The sequence below is a fragment of the Phaseolus vulgaris genome, chromosome 3, assembly GCF_000499845.2.
Source record: "Phaseolus vulgaris cultivar G19833 chromosome 3, P. vulgaris v2.0, whole genome shotgun sequence".
NCBI classification, from domain to species: domain Eukaryota; kingdom Viridiplantae; phylum Streptophyta; class Magnoliopsida; order Fabales; family Fabaceae; genus Phaseolus; species Phaseolus vulgaris.
The window spans coordinates 1,682,643-1,708,227 of NC_023757.2; the positions used below are offsets into that span (position 1 = coordinate 1,682,643).

The window sequence follows — 25,585 nt, forward strand, 5'->3', positions numbered from 1 at the left end:
ATAAAAGAATATTAATTAAAATTAAAAATCGATAAAATTGAAAATTTAAATATATAATTAACAGTAATATAATTCATTTATTTTATATAAATAGGGTAATTATAGTGTGTGTTTTGATATTTTTTTTTAATTATTATTGTTATTAGCGGTTACTTTTTGTTTTAATATTATTCTTAATTTAGCCTTTAATATAATTTGTTTTTTTATTAATGAGAAATAAATTATGTTATAAGGTTAATGAAATATTCTTACAAAATGACTAAAATAACATTAAATAAAAGGAAGATAAAAATTAATAAAAGTTACCACTAATACTAGTATTTTAATATTAACTTATTTCTTTTTAATAAAAGTTAAGATTGTAGTTTACTATTTTTTTAATGCATCAGTGTAACATCAATTCCATATACCCTTTGTTTTTTAAAAGAAAATTGAAGAGACTCTACCACTCAAAAATATATTATATCAGTATGACTTTATTATCACCTTGTTTCATTCTACCTAATGATCTACTCTCTTCTGCTTTTAAGTTGTATTTTGTATAAGCATTAATGATTATGAATCATTTGATTATTGATCAAATTTAATATAGTGCCTTTCTAATATATATTTTAATCTAATCATCATATTTGAACCTGTCCACAGAACAAATGCTAGCTCCAACCTAACTAAATCATTAGAGTATTCTAGATTGATATTCAAATCAATGTATGCTATTATGGAATAAAGAATGCAAGATGTTTCAAAGTTCATATAAGCAATGGTATATTGCAAGTCAATATTCTTGAAAAGAGATTATGTCCTACCCTCAATCACATAACATTGGAGTGTTTCATTAAAAAGTGTCAATATCATCTACACACTTATCTTGGCAAGAATCCATAACTTGAAATGGCAACTTCAAAGGCTTTTAGCTTTTCTTCATGTCTGTGGAGGCCATTGCGATCATAGGATGATATTTCTTTTATGTTGAGATCATTACAAGCTTGGACAAGTGCCTCCCCAACACGTTGAGCAGCTTCCTGAAATCATGTTATGCCAAAACAGAAGAACAAAAATCCAAATATAAAATGTATGACTTTTGGTTTTAGTCTATAAAACATTTTTTTTTTTATGTTTTCAAAATTTTCAGTGTCATATAATAATGGGAATAAAAGGAATTAATTTTTAATTTTACAAAGCAACCAAAAATAAAGAAAAGTGTTTTCAAGGACTAAAATCAAAGCTCATTTATTGTATAAGAACTAAACATATATCTAAACCTTCACAGTATTATTCCTATAGACATGTTTAGTTGATATTTATAATTTTAGACAAAATAAATTATATAATTCATCTCTAATTAAAGAAAAATGTGGCAGAGATGGAATGTTAATGTAGATTATACTTTTATTTCAAATGGAAATATAAATACCCACCCACCCCTTTATATAACTTTCGTGAAAATAGATAAACTAAGAATATAGTTTCATGACCCCCACCAAATATGGGGATTCTCATCCTTGTAACCCGAGAATTAAAGGTAAAAGATGCATTCCCTGTCTCATGCAATGTTTATTTGTAAGAAAAGGTGGAGTACTAATACTACTTACAAGAGTGCTACAAGAAGGATCTTGTCGGATGGATTTCTGCAGCGTGCTTCCATAGAACAAGCAACTCCTAGTCTTGTCATCTACAACCATTGCATATAATTGCTTATCTGAGCAAAATACCGAAAGTCTTGGATGTGTAGCTGTTCCATTATACTGAGAAAAAAAAATCAGTGTAGTGGGGTGCAATATAAACCTTTGATAAAGTTTCTTTCAGTTAAAAATGCTGCAACAGCTTGTCACCGGTTATGTTATAGTCTGCGAGTAAAACATAATACAGTGTGTATCTCTATATAAATCAAAGGACTCTTGGAGAGACAGAATTCACAGGAAGAACTTATTAAAATCTGAAACTAACTAGGAAAATTTGGATGCAATGTTTTACTAATGGTTACATGGACTAAGGTAAATGGCATAGCAAACATGCATTCAATTTGGAATGCAAAATGTGTCTCCAGAACACCTCAATCATGCAAAATATCGCTACAAATCTCTACAATAGATATGGCAGTACTAAAGGTGAAAGCTGAATTATATAAAGAGATACCTTTTTCAACATCTTTCTGTTCCGAATTTTTGCACTTTCTTTTCTAGTATTTGCTCTACCCATGGCTTCAACAAGTAATGGTTTCTTAGTTATACCTGTAGGAACATTCAAAGTAATCAATACCAAAGTCGCGCTTAATTTTGTGTCCATGTTTAGATAATATCATCTGCTGAATTCTACGAGCATACTACGGCATCCACCTTATAAATTCAAATTTCATAGATGCTAACACATTGCATTGCTAATAAATTACATTCTCAAGCACACGACAAAAATCCCAAGAATAACAAACATGGCAAAATTAACTTAACTTACTTCTACTCTGTGCCTGAAAGCAAACAAACAAGTTAGGATGGATTCCAAAGAGAGCAGAGTTCTTAAACTGTAGCATTGGAGCATTCATTAGAGCCATATTATGCATGTCTCAAGGACTGCAAAAACAACAAAACTTGTGTCACAAATACATAAAAGCAAGACCGGGTTTCTAACAGGAATTTAAGCAAACAGTTTATGTGCAGGTTCGTAAAAGCAGCAGTTTTGTTGAGTTGGGTAAGATATTGAAGGAAATATTGGCCTATGTTGAGTTCAAAAGGGCAATTGATGAGCAGGTATGTTGGGATTATTTTTATTTTATGTAATTTCAAATGGGTCTTGAATTGTGAAGAGCGAGATGACAGAGGAGGAAGAGGTTACAACTCTTATTTTTGGTTCGTTGTATTTGCGAATCACTTATTAACGACGTGAGCGACGAGAGCAACGGCGTGGTTCAGCGAGAGTTGGGAGCGGCAGAATGTGCGAGAGTGAGCATCGGAGAAGAATGGAAACCCTAGCGGAAAAGGAAAGTGAGGGGAAAAGGTTCTGAAGTTGAAAAGCGATGGATCGAGGAGAAGAAGAAGAAGAAGGTGTGAGCGACGGTGGTCGTCTATGGTTTCTCCTCCGTCGGCGGCGACGGTGGCGGCAACGGTGGCGGTGGCGGCGGCGCTCCCTCTTTTCCTTCTCCCTGTTTTCAGTTACCCTCTTACAATTTGCAGTAGTTTTTAAACCTTTTGGTTTAGACAGAGTACTAGCCAATTTCCTACAATAAAAATTTGGCAGTTTCTTCCTGCACTCCTACATTTTTCTTTCTGCACCCCCAGAATGTTATGCAAAGATCAAATTGTCCCTATTATTTTTTAAAAACCCTAAAATGCACTTTAACTATATTTATTTTTTTTGCATTATGGATTATGGAATCTGGAAAAATTTCGGATTGGCACTTCCGGTAAAATTTCGGATCCATCAATCCATAATTCAAAATATGCATTTCACATTCAAAAATCTATCATTCAAAAAAATCATTCCGGATCTACTAATCCATAACAGAAATATGTATTCTAGATTCTAAAATCCATAATTCAAAAAAAAAACATTCTGGATCCATGAATCCATAACAGAATTAGACTTCTGGATTCAGCAATTCGGAAATCATTAATTTGTGCAAAAATTGCTTCCAGAACACCCCCTCATCTGGGAAAAAAAAATTTAGTTCTGGATTGATGAATCCATAGCACACTCGCAGATTCCTAATTCCGATAACCACTGTGTCCTTTTTCAAGTAAAAGATTAAGGTCAGTTTCGGGATTTAGAAAATTGTGGGGTGCAGGAAGAAAAATGTAGGGGTGCAAGAATAAGAAGCCTAAAAATTTATGCACAATGTTTGCTATTTTATTTAAAAGTATCATTAATTAAAATTTAAATTAAATTTATAAAAAAGAAAAGTTAAATTTTAAAATACAAATATTAAAGAATCTTCTATAAACAATAGTTAAAAGTGTAATTATTATATATTAAAACATATGATGTCATTTTAAAATAAATAGAAAATGAATGTCTTAGTTTATTAACAGTAGAAGAAAATGAATGTCTATTTTAATTTTAGTTATTATTCCATGTTGAAATCGGAGTTCAACTTCCAATTTTCTTCAATAAAAAATATAGTTTTTTTGTTCAGTTCTCTTTTTTTCTTCAATTTTTTATTATGGAATACACAATAATTTTATACAATTTTTTTAAACATTTTCATGCAATCTTAAATGAATTTACATTTCATATTTAACAATGGGAAAATTTGACTTCAACTTATTTATGGATGACACCATGTATTCTAGTTTTATTTTAAAATAGTCATTTTTTATTATTTGTATTTTTAATAAAACTGTATTCACTTTTTCAATTAATTTTTTGTTAAATATTTTATTTTGAAATATAAAAATTTGTATTTTATGTATTCTTAAATAAAAAATTATATTCTGGACTATACATGGAATAGAATTTTGTATTATAAGTTATACAAATTGAAAGTTTTTTCTTTCGAAGATACGTTCTATATAATATGTTTATAGAAAAATACATATTCTGAATCGTACTGTCTACTAACCTGATGAATTCTAAACAATCTAAATTGTATAATTCAAAAATGTGTTTTATTTTTGTAAATGTATCTCATATTGTATCATGTTGACAACAATTCCTTAGATAAAATTTTACATTTTGGATTGGATAATAGAAAATACAAATTTTATATTTTAAGTTGTACAGTCTAAAATACAAAATTTATATTTATATTATGAATTGTACACTTTAGAATACAATCCAGAAAAGTTTTCTCTTTTATTATTATCCAATGAATTTATGGTTTTAATGATTTAGCAATGAATTGTTACGTCAGATGAAATTTCATTGTCGATTGGTATTATGAAGTAAAAAGCTTAATTCAACCTCATAAAATCGGTTCATAGGATTGAAGTTTACACCCGCTTATATACAATAAAATATTCTAATATCTAGTCGATGTGAGATCTCTTATGAGTGAGCGAAGAAAATCCCAACAACACAATGACTATTAAAGTTTTTACACATGAATAATTTTAAAAAATTAGTAAATTCCACTTTAATTAAGTTTAGTTAATATACTATTTTAAACAAAAATAAGAGATAAGTACCATTTTATTTAAATAACAAAAGATAAATGGCATTTATTAAAAATATAAAGAAAAATTATGTTTATTTAAGGAATAAGTTACGGCATCCTATAATAATAAAAAAAGACAAATGACATTTATTAAACAATATAAATAACATAGATGTTTATTTAAAAAACAAAGGAATTGTGGCATCACTAGGGATGGCTAAGGTTAGTGTTACACATAAATTTAATCGTTTAGTATGAGGCTAATTCTCTTTACTCCAGATCAATTCAAATATGCACCCATATTTTTTTTAAAACCCCAAATTGCTCATCACATTTTCCAGAATTTTCGTATCCAAAATGGGAAAAAAACTTCTAAATCTTAGCATCCGGAAGACATTCCTCTGTCCAAATAAGATTGTGGATGATTATATCCAGAAGGCACATTTTAGTTTCACATTTTCCAGAATTTTCATATCCAAAATGGGAAAAAAGCTTCCAGATCTTAGCATTCGGAAGACATTCCTGTGTCCAAACAAGATTGTGGATGATTATATCCAGATGGCACATTTTAGTTTCGGATTTGTATATCCGGAACTGCACTATTTGTGTTGCAAATATCGATATCCGGAAGATTAAGGATAAAATAGACATTTTATGTGAGCGGAGAATTAGCCTTAGTATGAACTGATAAAATAGATAATTTGTTTTGCAATGATATTCCAAACAAAAAAATGTCATAACATTATAAGTTTACAAGCAATACTTCAAATCATTTAAAGTATGCAAAAAAATCCCTCAATACGATTTTGAAATGTGTATGCATAAAATTGATCTCATTAACTAAAATAGTATATACAAAGTAACCTCCAATTCCATGGAAAAAGTAACAAAAAGCTCAGAAGAAAAGAATACTCAAACCTTTGCATCACATTGAACTTAGTCCATCCAAATCACAACCCTGGAATTCAGCTATTATTTTTCTTCTTCAATGTTGACTTCCTTCGCTCATCTCTTGTTGCAATCTTCTCACTTCCATCTTTTCCTTCGGATTTCTTGCGCTCTTTTTTACTATGTTTAGATTTTTTCTTTCTTTCACCACCATCTTCAACATGCTCATTGTTTCTGGAAGATTTTTTTCTTTTTGAAGGCAACACTTCAACTTCCTCGTCAAGCATTATCTCTGTCTGAGTTTTTCCCTTGGATGGTACCGAATCCACTCCTGATGATATATTTGTTTACAAAAAAATTAGAGGCAGATCAACTTGAAATATGGGACCATAATCACTGAATTCGTCATGGTAAAAAACATATAAACGTTAAGAAACAACAGGGTCCACAACTCAAGCCTTTTGGTAACATTCTTGGGAAGGAATATGATATCCAACAGTAAATATAAACACTATATATTTACTAATTAGAAATTTAAAAGCATAATTACCATTTTAAGCTTCTTTCATATGCTACAACAGTAATGGAGTTTTCAGACAGTGACATTGTTTCTGATATTCAACAATAAATCCACTTCACTCCCTATTACCAGATTATACAGGATTCTCTTATCAAGTATACCCCTAATCAATGTTTATTTCAGACCCAACAAGTTTTTGCTATTCACCAAACTAATGCTAAGGTGTGTGTGTGTGTGTGATACTACTGAGTGGACTGCTCCAGGCATAAAGAACCAGTGCAACTAAGAACTTCAATGTCTTTCTTTTATGTTTCTTTCAATGAAGATCTTCTATTCTAACACTATTGAAAAAGAAGAAGAAAACTAACCTTTAACATCAAATTTGGAGTCAAAAAGCACGTGCATAATATGTTGCTTCAGGAAAATCTGCAACCCATAAGAAAGTATATAAATGATTATGACTACATGAATAAAGAACTACTTAAAAGAACTGACTGATCAAAAGGAAATACAAAACAGTCCTTATCAGAATATATATGTTTAAGCTTAAAACATGTTAATGGACTTTAGTTTATAGGTTTCATAACAAGGTCACGTTATATTCCAATAAATAGTTTAGAAATTATAATGGACACATATCAATATATCCATTTTAGTTTCCAGACCTACACATCCAAATAACAAAAACTATAGAGCATGCTGCCAGGGACAAAGAAATATGGTATAAAACCTACAGCAGAAAGAAGCTGTCTTGTTTTTGTATCCCAAAGGCGTAAATAGCTGTCCAGTCCTGAAATGAAAGATCATGAAACTGAATTGGTAACAGAAACTTAATATATCAGACCAAGAAATAATGAATCACTTTTCTTCCAGAGAAAAGGTGATCTAGCAGCTACACGCCCTATACTTTTTGGATAAGCTTCAGGAGCCATCGTACTAAAGGTAGATAGTATAGCATAAGATATAAATTTGTTTCGCAAAACTAAAACAACTTTAGAAACAAGTAAACAAATTTTAGGGATCCAAAGACTGCACCAGATAAGATTTCTCATAATTAAAAGAAAATGTAACATTAAGGGAAAGTACAAAGCAGCCCTCACCACATGATGCTATAATAGGTAGCTCAGGGTGCCTGACTATGGATCTGATGCTTCCGGAGCATTTTCCAGAAAAACCTCCCAGCATTTTTCCTGCAATAACAGTCATAAAAAAGCAGTCAACAAAAAAGACAGCAACAATAATAGGCATGCCTTTTTTGAGTAATTAAGGTCAGTTCCATGCAACAAAACATGTCTGTAGATGAAATATTGACATCTAAATCCTTATTAATTATTTAACCTGTAGATTTTCATCTCCTATTGCCTCTAGCAATCAGGCTACCCTCCATCAAATCTACTCTCCTTAACAAGGCTTATTATACATGTTTTTATACACATGCCCGGATCAACAGGGCAAGTTTCTGCCACTTTTCTAGAATATCCCAAGACAACAAAAAGTAAGATAAAAGACATTCTTAACAAACTGAAGTTAAGTTAATCCAGTTGCACCATTTGACAACCAGAAGTCTAAATAGTAGTAAATAGTGTCCAAAATATATGACAAATTTCTCATTGTGGGATACCTGTGCGTATATCAAAAGAAGCCATGTCACCAGACCCATTCCCTACATAGACTGAATGGCCATCTATATCAGCGGCCAGCGCTTTAATTGGTGTCTCACGAAAATCAACTGATAGAACAGGCCTCCTCTGAGCAGATATGTCATAAAGGCGAACCTATTCAAAAGACTGACGTTGTTAATAGAGTAATGAGAAAACATTTAATGAGGCTGCTGGAGGGAAAATAATAACAGAAACTAAGAATTTATCCCTTTCTGAATTGAAAAAGTCATGAAAAAGGAAAATTTGCAGTTTATTATAGTATTACACATAATATTTGTTAATAAAATTGGAAAGATCACACATGACTTAAAGTTCATGTGCTTGGCTATAAGATTTAGAAAAAAGAAAAGGTTTCACACAAAATATCGTGTCCATTTTTCCATCATTCGAGCTTAGAGCACCTTATTGATCTTTCTCAGTAGTATCTAGCACACCTTTTTCAAGGATATCAAAGAGGATTATTCCATGCATTATTAGATTATTATATTTAGAAAATAAATTTCTTCATTTATTTTAGAATTTGAGACAAATCCACTAATCAATTTTACCTGATGACTGTTGGTGCCAGCAACAAATTTTCGATGGTCGTCATTCATAAGAAACGTGGCAGATGTGAACCAAGTAGGTGTAAATATACCAAGGTTATCCTTAGGTGGCTGCATAGGTTAAAAGAATTTGTAAAATCAAGCACTAAAAATACTGTGCACAAGTATAAGATAAACTGTAGGAAGATAAGTTAACAATTAATAACAAAGACGAAAAGTAGGGCTGAAGTAATGACTCACAGATTTGGAATTCCAGATCTTAGTGAGGTTGTTAATATCCCAAATATTAATTTCGACACCTTTCCTACAGACAAAGTACTTGTTCATTATTCTCAGCTCAATATGTAGAGATAAAAGTTCTGTTTTGGTGACAACTTGTTTAGATTCTCAAGGATTATGGTAACAGGTACCCATTTGCATGTCATCTAATTAATGCTTCTGCAGTAAGGTTGAGTATTTCTTTAAGGTTCTCACTTTATGAGCCTTCCATAATAAAAGGTGCTATTGAAGACTTCCTCAAACTTGTAAAAATTCAATTCCATATAAATTTGGGTAAGCGGATGCTTGCAGTTCTTAATGGCACTTGAAATTAGTGTCCACAAACAAGCAAAGGTGAAGAAGTCATCTTTCAGGCCCAAGTTTATACATGGCCTATAAATTGCACCAAGCAAAAGTAAACAGCAGGGATAGCAGAAGCCACATAAGTCTTTATTTCCGAAAATTACAAAATTCAGAAGCACCAAACTCCAAAGGCAATGACTATTTGATTTCACTATTTGGTTGAGTCAAGCGTCATCTATTATGAGGAATTTGCTCAGAATTTATTACATGAAGTAGGTTTGCTTATAAAGCTGCATATTTATTCTGGGGTTTGTGCAGTACGTAGAAGAGGATGATATTTTTTGAAAAAGACATTTCTTTGACAATCACTATTTTAGGGGACTGCCTATGTCTGATCTTCAAAGAAGAACAATTCGTTATTTGAATATCCTTTCATCTTTTCAGTTCGCATTTTTTCACCATACCTGGTGACTTGCCTTGTATTTAGTTCATCTCTTTTATATTCACAATCAATATGTTTCATTATCAAAGTTGAATGAATAATTTATTCTAACTGTTTAATACTCATTTGTATTCAACTTAACTTTTAAACTTATTTACCACAGTTATGAAAAATAAACTCACCCTCCAAATAAAGCAAAGTTCTCTTGTCCGTCCACCTTGCAACACGAGATGTTCCCACCAGAGCATACATTCCATGTTTTTGGAGAGTCAGTACGGGAAGATTCTGTAGATGAATCAGCAAGTTCAACGGACCTTATGCTAGCATTTCCTTTGGTTGTGCATGTAAGTAGAGTACAACACCTAAACAATCACCACATCCAAAAGATTTAGGAAGTACACACACAAAATCAAGTTGCTGATACAAAGCCACACACACAAAATAACCCATACATACATCAGAGCATAATGCAAGCAATTAATGCATTTCAAACATGAAAGACCAAGTGAATTTACATACAGACTAAAGATTTACTTTTATTTATGGAAATACTAATAGATAAAGGTTAAGAATGTAGACATTAGCACAAAGAAAGTCACAATGGATTGGATCCCCTCCAACTCTATCAAGTATACAGGGTAAACAATTAAGTCTTCCCAAGGAGTTCTGATGCCTGAAATCCAAACCCAAAACTAATTGAACAACTAACCAATGCCTTCAGTGTTATGGTAGATACCCATTACTTTGTTACATAAATAGTTAGAAAATTGCCCGTTAGAGAAACAAGTCATGTTGCTTAAGAGGGGGAAATCTCAGTCATTTGTGAGATCCTTGAAGCCTTTGGGGACTGGGAGAAGCAGACTTTCAAAGTTATTCAGGTTAGACACAGAATTCAGGGGACAATTTCTTATTTTCTTCAAATATAAATACGAAGTTCCTATCACATTTTCTTGCTCTGCTTGTAGCAACCTAACCAATTAACTGAACAGTTGTACCAGCAAAGGCTATATACCCTTAACTAACAAGGCCTGACTAACAGGGGCAGGCCTGTTGATTCCAAGGTAATCTCTTTAGAGATCAGAAAGCTAAATGCTTAAACTTTCAGTATTTGTCTTGATAATCTAATCATGAAATCATCTAAAAGTATCCAAACTATATAAATGAATAGATAAACATCATGCCAATCCTCCTCCTCCTATAAAGGATTCATAAAGCATTTGTCAAGGTGCAAAACCAAAAGACAAAAAGAACTTTTCAAAGTTCACTTATATGATTTGCCTTTACACTAGTACACTGGTCTCATCTGCCCCCCTCCCCTTTTTCTCCTCCTAAACCTCAAGCATCAGTACTGTTCCAAAACCCACAATAGAAAGATTAATAACCCTAATATTCTAACACCTATTGGATTATATGTGACATCTAAGCCCACAGAAATCTAAACAAATCACAGAAATCTAAGATATGCCCTGTTATATTTACACAATCACATCAGACATTGCAAAAACAATTCAATTATTCATACAGGAATTGCCCTTTTGTCATTGTTCTTCGAGACTACTCCAAAATTGAGCACAGAATTTGATATGTACATTACGGACAAGAATAAAAGACAAATTTAAACTAAACTGTCAAGCAATAATTATTTCTATACCCGGATGCTATTTCTGATTTTTGTTTTCCAAATAAATGCAAACCAACAATGTTATTCTCTTCGGAGCAAATATGTAGACCACTGGCATCCGAAATTGTGGCCTGAATGTCTCCATTCACAGGGCTCAAAACTTCAATCTGTAGAATGAATATGAAGCGTTAAGTACTAAATGTTTAATAGCTAACCTTGAAAATAAAACCTTTTCCAGAACAAACAACAGAACTATAGACCTTGAAACAACTTACCTCGTTGTTTTTCCTTGCTACAGCTAATAACTGCAATACCAGAAATGACAGGGAAAAAATGAGAATTGTATTTCTTATGGTTAAACTAAAAGGAAATCTCCTAACAAACAGATAGAAGACCAATAATGTTATATGGTAGTCGGGTAGTGAATGAATCTTAGTGTACATTTCTCGATATTCATCTAGATTAGACAAAAGACATGGCACGGACCTAAATATGTACTCAAAAGAATAAACATGCTCAGAACAGAAAAAAAGAAAAGGAAAACTTTTTGTCAATACATACAGGTTGAGAGTTGCGATCAATCATTGAAACAGCCATCACACATTTGGATGATTCAGGGTCGCCCCATCTCTCTACCACCTGGGGAATTCCCCGTTGCTTATCACGGGCTTCCACAACTAAGAACACAAGCCAAACCCAGAGAGATAAGAAAAAGAAAGTCACACACTCAGAAAAGGGCATTCAAAAAAGGCATCACCTTTGATGAGACCAAGTGCGTCAAATGCTAAAGCACGCAGAGGAGGGCAACCGGAACACTCCAAAGTGGTTGTCCGAGGCATCTTTCACAGTCAAGGGAAGTAAAGTAAAGACGAAAACAGCAACGCTGAAGGGAGCTTAAGCTTACTTAGATAACAGCAATACCTGCAGATCCTACTGAAAAGACAGATTAAGTATCAACTACAATTATGTGAATATCGATTCAAAATAAAAGATACAGAGTTTTGGGCTCATGCTTTGGAAAGTGTGAACTCCCACTACAAAAGGGTTATCAAAGACCCAAAAGTATCTTCTAAAGTCCAGAAAAACCATCCATTGACTAGACTAAACATCAAAAACAAAAACAATGTTCAATTAACCTGGTGATACTTAACTAAAAGAATAAAACTACAGTTGATGTGATAGGAAAACATATTTTAGCTGAAGAACGGTTAGGCAAACCATACATGACTATTGATAAGAAAAAGGATTAATATAACAAACCAGTTATGCACATACAATAGAGAGTCTCAAACACAGCAAATGGAAAAAGTAAAATAAAAACGAAATCAATAGTTACATAGCAACAACAGAGCGAAATGGGCAACCACAGAGGGAAGATGAAATAACGAAGAAATCATAGAAAATCATATACATATACATACTTGAGATTAAGAAGCAATGATAGGATTTGGAAGGAAGCAAAGATTGAGAAGGAGAAAAGGAGAGAAAGAGAAGGAGAAAAGTAGAAAGTGGGTGTAGGGTTTATTTAGGGTAGAAGGAGGAACATAACAAACACCACAGTACTACAAATACGAGGCGCGAGGACAAAAACTAATCACTTATGTTACACCATTAATCATTAATTTCAGGATTTGTCTTTTAAAATTTTATTTTATTTTTTAAATTTCATTCAACTAATTTTTTTTCTTAAAAGAATAATGAATTTATATTATATATATATATTTAAATTTGGTTCAAATATTATATAAAATTCGTAATTTTATTTTCTAAATTTTCTTTCACAGTTTAATTTTTAAGTCTTTGATTTTATAAGGGTTTAAGGTTTAGACATATGATAGATGATTAAAAAAATATGATATTAACTTTCTAAGTTAATAGAATTTTTTAAAAAATATATATATATAATAAGTATTTAATTTTTTTAATATATTTTTTTATGTATTTTTAGGTATATTTTGATATTGTAACACCTCATTCTAACTTAACTGTATACCTTCATCAAGCATTTTCTCAAATTATATATATAAATATTCAGTTATAATATACTCAATAAAATGTTTACATAATTAATATATTTTTAAAAATATACAGAGAGATATTTATAAAATAAATATATATTAAGAAAAAGCTTGATGAAGGTATATAGTTAAGTTAGAATGAGGTGTTACAATATCAAAATATACCTAAAAATACATAAAAATAAATAAAAAATTTAAATACTTAATTGTATTTTTTTTGTGTTTAAAAAATTCTATAACTTGGACTCGTGTTTTTTTAATCATATATCATATGCGTAAAAAGTATTAAAGTATCAAAATCAAAAGACTTAAAAACTATAAGATACTTCTTTTAAATGGTATATCTATGTCGGACACACGTATCGGTGTCGACACTAGTAGAACATTTATCGGTGAATTGTTCAATTCAAAAAATATTTGTTGGATTTTTGAAAATTTTAGCACAGTTTTAACACAAATTTAAAATGTATAAATACAATAATCTTTTAAAAAGCTCAAATTTATTGTATAAATTTTTATTATGATTATAAAAATAAAGAACAAATTCTTTTGAACCAGTCATGGAAAATATTTTTCTGCTCCCAAAAGAATCTGAAACATACTTTTGCACATAAATATTTATTTTCAATTTATATAATTCAAAATTATATAATGTATAGATATGTATCCATGTGTCCTACATTTTAGAGATTATACATATCTTTGTATCCATTTTGTGGAAGTATATATGTTACATAGCTTAAAAACTAAACTATGAAAGAAAATTTAGAAACTAAAATTAAGAATTTTATAAAATGTTTGAACCAAATTTAAATGTATAATAGAAATTCATTATTCTTTTAAGCTAAGAAAAATCAGTTGAATCAAATTTAAAAAATAAAATAAAATTTTAAAAGACAAATCCTCAAATTAATGATTAATGGTGTTCCTTCCAATATTCATAAGGGTATTTTTGAGATTTTCAGAATTCTGGAACAAGAGAAGAAATTAGGGGGTGCAGTTACCACTATTTTTTCATATAAACCCTAGACATAACCCCCACCTTCCCCTTTCTCTGCTCCGAAAACCCTAACGTTCCAATGGGGGGAAAGAGGAGGAAGAACGACGATTCAGATGTTGAAGATTCAGATTCAGCGTCCTCCAAGAGAAAGAAGACGCTAACGACGGAGAAGAAGGATCAATTGCGTCCTTCCATGATAAAGAACAAGGAAAAGAGATCGGAGTTGCACGCCAAATTGAAGCATCAGAAGAAGCTCGATAAGCGCGCCAAGGCCAAGTCTCGTGACGCTGCTATCAAGAGAGCTCTCGAGCTCGGTGAAGAGGTGCTTTGTTAATTCTCCATCTCTCTTTTTTGTTGTTGCTGTGTTCGATACGTATCAGTGACGATAAGGTTCTCCGTGTTTCTGCAGCTTCCGGAGAAGAAGGTCCCTCGCACAATCGAGAACACTAGGGAATTTGATGAGACAGTTTGCAAGCCCGACGACGAAGAGGTTTTGAATTTTGTGCTTTGTGATTGAGAAATTTGTGTTACGGGATTTTTAATCTGATATATTAGACTAGATTGGATTGGAATAGAGTTTTTCGTGCTAAATGATAGTTCTACTTTTACTGAGAATCACGGATGAGCTAACTAGTTGCGCCAATATAAGTTGAAACAGATCAATCTGTGTTTGCAAATGGAGTAAGGTTGTTTTTGGGTGGTTATCTTGTTTTTGACGAGGGGCTGGTGTTTACTATTTTGAATTTAATTTGCACGCAGTGCTGATGTTGTTCAAAATTCAAGCATTATTTGTTTTGACTAATGAATAATATTTGTTTGCAGTTGTTTGCTGGAAATGAAGCTGATGAATTCAGTTCAATCTTGCATCAGCAACAAACTCCTAAGATACTGATCACCACTTGCCGCTTCCATTCTACAGTATGTTTGTAATATCTGTCTAGTTGTTTTTGAAGTAATAATAACTCTTTGTTTTACTCAGTCATTTTTTTTGTATTTTAGGTTCACTCTTTTTAGGAGTAGAATATAGTCAAAGAAATAATTTCATCTTAATTGTATAACTTTTCTGACTTTTGGCTGGGACATGACTTTGCAGAGGGGACCTGCGTTTATATCGGAATTGCTGTCTGTTATACCAAATGCTCATTACTTTAAGAGAGGAACATATGATCTAAAAAAGGTGCTCGGTTTTGGACTTTCTTTTCCTAATGTAGGGTGAAAGCATAGGACATTAAAACATGTTTGAGAGCTTTTTCGAATTTCATTTTTTAATCACAGATTGTAGAATATGCAAAGAATAAGGACTTCACTTCTATTATAGTTGTTCACACAAATCGTAGGGAACCGGGTAAGTTGATTCAATCCATACAGATTTATACATTCAACTATTGTATTGTATTTTTAGATATGTAACATGTTGATGTCTTTTTCCCTTAGATTTCTGGGCACATGGCCCTACATAATTCTTTGCTTCCATTTGTTGCAGATGCTCTTTTAATAATTGGTGTACCTAATGGGCCCACTGCTCATTTCAAGCTGTCGAAGCTTGTTTTGCGCAAGGATATCAAGGTATGCAATAATCTGCTTATTTTTAATCGAGGTAGATAGATAAGTGAAAAAAAAGTCTCTTGAAATCTTGATTGAGGGAGAATAATTCGGGTTGGGACTTGCCAAGTGTACAGGTGCATAACAATTAAAGTTACCTTTCGTCTATTATTTTTTGCTCAGTGGTCACCTATGATTCATCAATACTTCAATTTGTGTCACGTTATCTGATACTTTTACTCTAGGATACTTTACCGATACTTATTGATGAAGTAAGTATCCAATCTATAAACAACTAATACTTTTATGATGACAATAATTTATAATTTTTTTATTTTGACAATGTCTAATAAATGTGATTTTAATTTGGTTTTGCACAATTGCAATCATATAGTTATCATGTTTTAAGAATTCTTGTACATTTTCAATATGTATGTCACTTATCGTATCCTGTTATTTTCAAGATAAACATATCACCGTATCAGATACGCATAGTATCCGTGCATCATAGTGGTCGCTATAAAAAAAAAACAAATTCTTAAAGTGATCTTGCAATTTGTTATTTATTATTCATTATGTATCAGCAGTAGAGATTGATACAATTTTATTTTTGTAATTTGATTAAACATGCCACTTTTTGTTAACGAAAATAAATGATTTAAATTTTTATTGCATGCATTTTGTGCCCCCTTGCAGAGTCATGGAACTCCGACTAGTCACAAGCCTGAGCTTGTACTGAATAACTTCACAACACGTCTAGGGTCTCGAATTGGAAGGTGATTATTTTCTTTCATTGTATATTTCATCTGTAATGTTTTTCTTAAATGATTTTGCTTTATTCAAATGTCAGATTGAAATGCTTTTATTTACTTCCTGTTTGTTACTTGTATATAAATATTATGCAAATAGCCAAAATGGAATCTAAAGATTTCTTCCCTATTTTGCTAATAGAATTTTCCATCAACAATTATCTCCTCTGTTTCCATTTTGAATATAATAATGATTTGTGTACTAGGTTGATACAGTCACTTTTTCCTCAAGATCCAGAATTTAAAGGTCGACGAGTAGTCACCTTCCACAATCAGAGAGATTTTGTTTTCTTCCGGCATCACCGGTATATATCTGTTAAATATACAATATTGGCATTTGCTTGAAAATATTAGTAATTTTCATTTTTCTGACATTGTGCTTCGTTCAACCATACCTAAAGGTACATTTTTGAAAACAAAGTAGTCAAAAAAGCCGAGTCGAAAGGTAAAAAGGACAAAGATGACAAGAGCGATAATGTTCCTGAACAGAAAACAATTGCTCGTCTTCAGGTTGGTGTTGGGCTTTTATTTTCCTTTTAGTTTCCACCTGTTAAAAACTCAATAGCTGTTGGTTACTGTATTACATATAGTTATTATGCTCATCATTACTTTCCTTGTTTGTCAAACTAAGTGGTATAGTATGTGAAGTGAGTTTCAGTCAATATTAGATAATAGGAACTGGCTGTTCAGATTATTGACTTCTGTGATTTAAAGTGATATTGATCAGAATGTATAGAGGAGAGATTGTGCAGATTAAGTAATTTGTTTATTCCAGTTGTTCATTATTTAATCTTTGTTTAGATGTAATATGGCAGACTAAAAGTTAATCATGAATGTGATTATGGCAGACTAAAAGTTCTCTCCACGAAAAGATATGGATGCTTAGAAAGTCTTGTAGAGATTTTGCAACTTTGTGTTACCAATATCAGATGACATCTATTTTATAATTCAATCTGTATCAGGAAAGATTGGTTGCCAATTTTATTTATGTATTGTGAGACTAAGCATGTCACTTTTTGTAAAGAAAAATAAATGATTTAAATTTTTACCGCATGCTTTACCTTCACAACGTCCAATTTTTATGATATTTTCAAGTATTTAAATTATTGATTTGTTCAAGTTTTTTATATTTGTTGTTTCATATTAATAATGGTATTCAAACTTGGTTCTTCACTTAAACGCAGGAATGTGGCCCTCGTTTCACATTGAAGTTGATTAGCCTGCAGAATGGAACATTTGACACAAAGGGTGGGGAATATGAGTGGGTTCACAAGGTAATTGTTTGCTAACCAATTCCCTGTTTCAATTCTTCGCCTGACCTTTGGAAGCATTTAATTCTTACCTACTCTCTGTTATTTTGCTTTCTTTCTGTCTCTTTTTCTCTTTTAGCCGGAAATGGACACAAGCCGAAGAAGGTTTTTCTTATGATTTGTTTCGGAGCGTGCATTTTGGACATCATTTTTGCTGAAATAGGTTTTATCTTGCGTCAACTCGTTTTTAGTTAACTATGGTGTATCATTTATTTTATTTTATCTGGGGACAAATCCCATCAGCTCTGTATACCAGTGATCAATTTTGAGCTTAACATGTATTATTGGTTGGAAAAGAGATAACAAATTTGCAGGTTTTTTGTATAAGGCAATATATAATTTGTTAACCTGAGATGGAATGATTCTATAGCTGTCTCTTTCTGTGTTGGTATTATCAGTTGGGTATGCTGAGGTTATTGAAGTCACTGAATTGATTCTAAGTGGCGATGGGTGTACCATTAGCATTACCTGCCCTCTCTTGATTGCTGCTCAAAGAAAAATTATCTTTAACTGACGAACACTCAATTTTAAACGGTCACCAATGATTTTCGTCAACTACTACTATCTTATTGTTTAAATGTATAAACACGTGGTTCGTTCAAAACTCGTATTAAAGCACCTGCACAAATCACTTTTAACTGCACCCAGTGATTTCAATAGTTATTTTTTATTTTTAAAACTAAGGTACCGTTAATTTTAATTTTAAATATTCAAATTAAAATTTAATTTAAATTATATATTATGTCAACATCCTTCATATATAATTTAGTTTAAAATAAATTTCACTTCGAACTCTAATAATTTAAAGTAATTTAAATTATAACGGACTTATTTTCAATTCTATTTAGACCGTCTAAGTACGAGAATGCTAAGACTTTCTGGTCCCAGATTTTCTTAGACCATCTAGTGTTTTTCATCTATTAAATAATTGCCAAATTTCAACCAAAGTCATGCATCTCCTCACATTCAATTCAAACTTTTTTAATTAAAATCGTTTAACCATAACATGGTTTTGGTATCCACCCACGATATACTTTTAAGTCGTCTCATAGATAATTTTTTTATTTGTTTTTGTAATATCACAACGAAATTGTACTATTTTGGTGAAAAAATCTGTCTCACCACCGTTTTCAAATTTCTCGGTATTAATAAACTTCATTCCAAGGTGGATTATAAAATAAAACAACTCTTCTTAAGTATAAAAATGCACAAAATTTACAAACATACAAGCTATGTAGCACAGATACGAACACTGACACGACACGGACACAGAGATACACATAATCTCTAAAATGTAGGACACGAATCTATATATTATATAATTTTGAATTATATAAATTGAAAATAAATATTTATGTTCAAAAATATGTTTCAAATTTTTGTGAGTAGAAATATATTTTTCATCACTGGTTCAAAAAAAATGTTCCTTATTTTTATAATCATAATAAAAATTTATATAATAAATTTGAGTTTTTAGAAAATTAGTGTATTTATACCTTTTAAAATTGTTAAAATCGTACTAGAATTTTCAAAAATTCAATAAGTATTTTTTGAATTAAACACTTCACCAATAAGTGTCAATTGTATGAGGATCGACACCGATACGTGTGCACGGATACGCCATTTTAGAGAAGTGTCTGAGCCTCATAGACTATAAGAACCCTAGTTCCAACCATACAATTTTCACAACTAAATTGTCCAAATTAAAAATTATTGTTATATTATTTGCTTTTATTTTTAACTAACAATCATATAGTCAATTTAACCAATGACATATTAACAAATATATTAAGTAAAAAAATAAAAGAAATAAAAGGTTTTTTTTTTTTTTATCACTTTAATCTAGTATCACCATGTCCATTCCAATCCTCTCAGGTCTCAAACCCATTCGGAGAGCTTGCAGCAAAGAAGCTCTTACAATCGGATACAGAGAATTCAGGAAAATATGTATTGATATCAAACATCTTGAAATTCTTTAAGATAGCATTAAAAGTCTCCCAACGGTTCCATCATTTTGAAAGAGGAATTTGTTCATGTGGAGATTTCTGTTCTGGTGAATACCTTGATAATATGAAAATAGATTATACCACACTTCTCTGCTTCCTTCCTGTTGCTGGCAGTCACTAATGAAATTTAGAAATGTGTGAAACATGAAATTGAGGAAAGAGAGAAGGCGTGAACATTTTAACCCTGTGGTATTTTGCAAAAGTAAAGAGAAAAACTCCAATAGTCAATTGAGATAATGCCAAAAGAAAAGAGAAGAAGAAGAAACTCAAATAGTAAAAAACTGAAATGAACTAAAAACAGAGAAAACTACAATTACCGTTTCGCCTAAAATGATTAATGATGTTTTACTTCTACATCTACACTCTATTTATAAAATTTCAAAGCTTTACAATTGGGTGAGCCTTAGTCTCATTTTCTTTGGTTGTGCATGTAAACGTTCAACAGACCTTGTGCTAGCATTTCCTTTGGTTGTGCATGTAAGTAGAGTACAACACCTAAACAATCACCACATCCAAATGATTTAGGAAGTACACACAAAATCAAGTTGCTGATACAAAGCCACACACACAAAATAACCCCTACATACATCAGGGCATAATGCAAGCGATTAATGCATTTCAAACATGAAAGAACTAGTGAATTTACACACAGACTAAAGATTTACTTTTATTTATGGAAATACTAATAGATAAAGGTTAAGAATATAGACATTAGCACAAAGAAAGTCACAAAATTTGGATTGGACCCCCTCCAACTCTATGAAGTATACAGGGTCAACAATTAAGTCTTCCCAAGGAATTCTGATGCCTGAAATCCAAACCCAAAACTATGTGATCAACTAACCAATGCCTTCAGTGTTATGGTAGATACCCATTACTTTGTTACATAAATAGTTAGAAAATTGGCCGTTAGAGAAATGAGTCATGTTGCCTAAGAGGGGGAAATCTCAGTCATTTGTGAGATCCTTGAAGCCTTTGGGGACTGGGAGAAGCAGACCTTCAATGTTATTCCTGTTAGCCACAGAATTCAGGGGACAATTTCTTATTTTCTTCAAACATAAATACCAAGGTCCTATCACATTTTCTTGCTCTATTTGTAGCAACCTAACCAATTAACTGAACAGTTGTACCAGCAAAGGCTATATACCCTCAACTAACAAGGCCTGACTAACAGGGGCAGGCCAGTAGGTTCCAAGGTATTTCTCTTTAGAGATCAGAAAGCTAAATGCTTAAACTTTAGGTATTTGTCCTGATAATCTAATGATGCAATCATCTAAAAGAATCCAAACTATATAAATGAATGGATAAACATCATGCCAATCCTCCTCCTCCTATAAAGGATTCGTAAAGCATTTGTCAAGGTGCAAAACCAAATTTCTCTCCTCCTAAACCTCGAGCATCAGTACTGTTCCAAAACCCACAATAGAAAGATTAGTAACCCTAATATTCTAACAACTATTGGATTATATGTGACATCTAAACCCACAGAAGTCTAACATATGCCCTGTTATATTTACACAATCACATCAGACATTGCAAAAACAATTCAATTATTCATACAGGAATTGCCCTTTTGTCATTGTTCTTCGAGACTACAACAAAATTGAGCACAGAATTTGATATGTACATTACAGACAAGAATAAAAGACAAATTTAAACTAAACTGTCAAGCAAAGTTATTTCTATACCCGGAAGCTAATTCTGATTTTTGTTTTCCAAATAAATGCAAACTAACAATGTTATTCTCTTCGGAGCAAATATCTAGACCACTGGCATCCGAAATTGTGGCCTGAATGTCTCCATTCACAGGGCTCAAAACTTCAATCTGTAGAATGAATATGAAGCGTTAAGTACTAAATGTTTAATAGCTAACCTAGAAAATAAAACCTTTTCCAGAACAAACAACAGAACTATAGACCTTGAAACAACTTACCTCATTGTTTTTCCTTGCTACAGCTAATAACTGCAATACCAGAAATGACAGGGAAAAAATGAGAATTGTATTTTTCGGTTTCATTTCTTATGGTTAAACTAAAAGGAAATCTCCTAATAAACAGATAGAAGACCAATAATGTTATATGGTAGTCCGATAGTGAATGCAGGTAGTGGGGTAACATGAAATTCATGTGTTGCATGTTAAATAAGTTCATGAAACACTTGTTACAAAACAATTAGTTTTCATAGGAATTAGTATTTCAGGATTTAGAAAGTGACACCCATTTACATTTTTCCTAAGAAATAATCCTCAATTAGATAGAGAGAATGATGTTCTGCATAACACAGTTATTACATAACGCATTCAAGCAATATCAATCAGGTGATTTCCTCCTATCTCCCTCTCCTTCTATTTCACCCTATCTCCCATTAATTCAACAGTTAAGGAGTGAATGAATCTTAGTGTATATTTCTCGTTTTTCATCTGAAATGAACTAAAAACAGAGAAAAACTAACTACAATTACTGTTTTGCCTAAAATGATTAATGATGTTTTACTTCTACATCTACACTCTATTTATAAAATTTCAAAGCTTTACAATTGGGTGAGCCTTAGTTTCAACTAAAATTGGGCCCACAACTAATCTAAAAGTCCTACATGAACAGTCTCATCTTCTTCTTGAATTTTAGTTGAGTGTCAGTGCTTCATTGGCCTTTTATCTTTGACCATGTAATGCTTGTTTTTGAAGATTTTAACTCTTTAAACTCATATTTTTCCAATCTTTCTTGGTATAAGTGTCTTCATTGAAGCTCCTCATGTCAAAGATGAAATTTTAAATGTCTCAAAAAGACCATAAGCAACTGTTAGACGATCTATGCAAAATTTAAGTTAAAAGTAAGGCAATTTGGCCAAGTGGCTGAAAATAAAAAATGGCCTAAATCATCTCAAGAGTACATAGAAATCAGGCAGTCTCAAAAGAGAATCATGCAAGTTCTGAAAAATTTGTAAACAACACAGGAAGAAAACAAGTTCTATGAAATCTGAGGTGAGTTTTTGTCATCTATAAAGCATCAAGAATATCATAACAAAGATATAATTTCTCTCAGTACTGGAAATCAAAACCTACAATGGAGTAATACAAACCTGATTGCCAGCAAAATCACAGAAGCAAATGTCATTAGCTGAACCGCTCAGTATGGAGAGCAACTGTAAACACTGAATGACATTACAACATCTGGTTACATAAAATCCAGCATCTTTTCTCATTTTTCAATCAAGCTCAAGTATCTTCTTGATAATTCCATAGACAAATCTTTTTCACCTTTCTTCTCAAGATGTATCCTAATTTTTTTGTATGCTGAAAAATTAGGTTTAAGACCCTTGTCCATCATCTCAGAAAGAACCTTACTGGCAAGCAGCACATTCCCATTCTTCAAATGAAGGGTAGCAAGCAAGCTGTAGTTTGCATTGCTAGAATAGCTAAGCTTATCGGCAGAACCAATCACATACTCATGTGCTTCCTCGTACTTTCCTGATTCAAAGTATGACTTTATTACCGCAGCATGAGTTAAAATACTTGGTTCTATACCCTTCAAAGTCATTTTATCAAGAAGCTTCAAAACTAGATCAAACTGATGCTGCTTACAAAAAGTGTTAATAAGAATATCAAAGCTATGAACATCAGTTAAACCATAGTTTTTCTCCATAGCTTCAAGCACTTGACAAGCTTCATCGATTTTACCACTCTTACATAGACAACTGAGGAGCAAATTATAAGTACTGGCATTCACATCAATACCACTTCTCTCCATCTCCTTAACCAAATCTCCTACTCTTTTACAATCACCTCTCTTACACATTATCTTCATTAAGACATGATAGTTCTTCACCTTCCTCCCAGCTGCTCTTATCACAAACTCAGCTATCTCAAACGACCCCGAAAGACCAAACATTTCTACCAACAACTGAACTCCACAACTTTGATAAACCCCTCCAACCTCATTGAACACAGCCATAATCTTTTTCACACGTTCAATACTAGAAGCCTTGTCCAAACCTAAATCCAGCAAAAACCCAAAAGCCTTCACACCCAAAAACACTCCTTTAAGGCTAAATCCCCTCAAAACGGGAACCATTGCCTCATAATTCCCCAACAACCCACAGTTATTAACAAATAAGCTACCTAAATCAGAATCACAACAAATATCAGGATCAGAGCCTTTAAGCCAATCAAAGAACTGCAATGCTGACACTCTTTCACTTGCTAATATCTGAAAAATGTCAACAACCGATGCATCAGACAAAGACACGTTCATACTATTCAACTTGCATCCCAAGTCATCCCCATTCTCACGAATCAGTGCAATGATTTGAGCAACTTGCTCTGAAGTAGCGAGAGGCCTGCCCCAGTAAGGAGTATAAGTACGCGTACAAAAATACAGGCGAGTGTTAAAGTGCAAATTGGGATTGAAGCGCGAGTGCCCATTATGAATATTAGAGCGAAAAGTTGAAGAAGGCGCAAAAGGGTGTTTGGGGGAGCAAAGAGCGGAACACCCAAATGAGAAAAGCAAATAACTTGACAAGCGGGGAGGAGAAGGAAGGGGTGTGGCTGAACTTGAAGGTGGGGTGTCGGAGAAGAAGAGAGAGTGACACGAGTGAGGAATTGAGACCAACCTGAGGTCGTTGCGGATGTTTCGAATTGCCATTTGAAAGAGTTTGTTGAAATTAAGCTTTTGGTACAATTTACCAGAAGTCTGTGTTTCTTTTGCGTAAACTCGGCAGAATCGGAGTGAACACGCTCAAACTCGCGAGTCTGCTCCGAGTTGGCGAGTTCAACTGGGTTTTCGTTTTAACCCAAAACGGTGTCCTTCTGAGGAAAATTAAATGAAATAAACTGATCTTTGTGTCTTCTGTGGAGTGCGCGGAGGTGGTGCGTCTTCTCTGAACGAGTGCGGCGGTGGTGGCGATCGAGGGGAGCGGTCGCGCGGTGGTGGCGTTTCGTACGTTCGTGCGGCGATTGCGGTGGTCGCGGGTTGCAGGTTGACGGTGGTGTCGGAGATGCCGTCATCATATAAGGTTAGAGATGGGTGACGTGGAATTAGGGTTCCATTGTTACGTGGTTTAATTAAGAAACATTATAAAATAAATATTATGGCTTTTGGTTCCTCCACCACTGATACGAAATGAAAAAATGTTCCTTAATTAAATAATTGTTTTGGAAAGGGTATTTTAGAAAAACTTTTTCTTCTAAATTTCTTATTTAAAAAGTTCATATTATGTTATGGATTTCGTATATTCTAAAGTCTCTTTAAATTTGAAAATAACAGGCTTCTTTCAATATTTGTTATTTCAACAGACTTATAATTAGATCAGAAGTTTTTAAATGACAAAAAGAGTACTTGGCTTGAATGGCTTAACTCATGCTAATTGCTCTTTTGTGTTTCCTAATGTATGGATTGTTGCTCTTGTGTTGAGGTAAATAATATTAATTTTCTATCTTTGATTAATTACTCAAATGGTAAATTATTGTATATGTGCAACTGTTACATATAAATAAATAAATAATTTATTTATTTATTTATTTATTAAATGTGTAAACTATATTTAAGTTTGTTTGTGAACCCAAAATGGTAATTTCCAAA

The 25,585-nt window shown here is 32.4% G+C and overlaps 4 protein-coding genes across 8 annotated transcripts; 1 reads left to right on the plus strand and 3 right to left on the minus strand.

Moving 5' to 3' along the window:
- Positions 1-691: 691 nt before the first annotated feature.
- LOC137806155 (uncharacterized) lies at positions 692-3,203 on the minus strand. Of its 3 annotated transcripts, none has more exons than XM_068606133.1 (5): positions 2,833-3,193; positions 2,452-2,567; positions 2,137-2,231; positions 1,593-1,745; positions 692-1,022 (listed from the first exon to the last, which is right to left on the minus strand). In XM_068606133.1, the coding sequence occupies exons 2-5, from the start codon at positions 2,555-2,557 to the stop codon at positions 864-866; spliced, it is 513 nt and encodes a 170-aa protein (XP_068462234.1). In that variant the 5' UTR covers positions 2,558-2,567; positions 2,833-3,193; the 3' UTR covers positions 692-863. The 3 variants fall into 3 exon arrangements, with proteins under 3 accessions (XP_068462234.1, XP_068462235.1, XP_068462233.1); XM_068606134.1 differs by having other exon boundaries at positions 2,830-3,193; XM_068606132.1 differs by having other exon boundaries at positions 2,452-3,203.
- A 2,563-nt stretch (positions 3,204-5,766) lies between these two features.
- Positions 5,767-12,909, minus strand: LOC137806159 (uncharacterized). Of its 2 annotated transcripts, none has more exons than XM_068606142.1 (13): positions 12,746-12,909; positions 12,082-12,254; positions 11,886-12,001; positions 11,600-11,629; positions 11,355-11,491; positions 9,886-10,065; positions 8,941-9,004; positions 8,704-8,811; positions 8,116-8,269; positions 7,595-7,684; positions 7,229-7,284; positions 6,863-6,920; positions 5,767-6,305 (listed from the first exon to the last, which is right to left on the minus strand). In XM_068606142.1, the coding sequence occupies exons 2-13, from the start codon at positions 12,161-12,163 to the stop codon at positions 6,052-6,054; spliced, it is 1,329 nt and encodes a 442-aa protein (XP_068462243.1). In that variant the 5' UTR covers positions 12,164-12,254; positions 12,746-12,909; the 3' UTR covers positions 5,767-6,051. The 2 variants fall into 2 exon arrangements, with proteins under 2 accessions (XP_068462243.1, XP_068462242.1); XM_068606141.1 differs by having other exon boundaries at positions 12,082-12,257.
- Positions 12,910-14,311: 1,402 nt separating this feature from the next.
- Positions 14,312-18,355, plus strand: LOC137806150 (uncharacterized). The gene is made up of 11 exons (XM_068606125.1): positions 14,312-14,664; positions 14,752-14,832; positions 15,165-15,260; positions 15,436-15,519; positions 15,618-15,687; positions 15,826-15,908; positions 16,581-16,660; positions 16,900-16,998; positions 17,095-17,203; positions 17,878-17,967; positions 18,083-18,355. Exons 1-11 carry the CDS (start codon positions 14,422-14,424, stop codon positions 18,119-18,121), a joined length of 1,074 nt encoding a protein of 357 aa, XP_068462226.1. The 5' UTR covers positions 14,312-14,421; the 3' UTR covers positions 18,122-18,355.
- Positions 18,356-19,804: 1,449 nt separating this feature from the next.
- Positions 19,805-24,787, minus strand: LOC137806158 (pentatricopeptide repeat-containing protein At1g22960, mitochondrial-like). 2 transcript variants are annotated; one of them, XM_068606140.1, is made up of 5 exons: positions 24,618-24,787; positions 23,088-24,344; positions 21,943-21,972; positions 21,698-21,834; positions 19,805-20,504 (listed from the first exon to the last, which is right to left on the minus strand). In XM_068606140.1, exons 1-2 carry the CDS (start codon positions 24,647-24,649, stop codon positions 23,207-23,209), a joined length of 1,170 nt encoding a protein of 389 aa, XP_068462241.1. In that variant the 5' UTR covers positions 24,650-24,787; the 3' UTR covers positions 19,805-20,504; positions 21,698-21,834; positions 21,943-21,972; positions 23,088-23,206. The 2 variants fall into 2 exon arrangements, with proteins under 2 accessions (XP_068462241.1, XP_068462240.1); XM_068606139.1 differs by having other exon boundaries at positions 23,088-24,787.
- Positions 24,788-25,585: the final 798 nt, after the last annotated feature.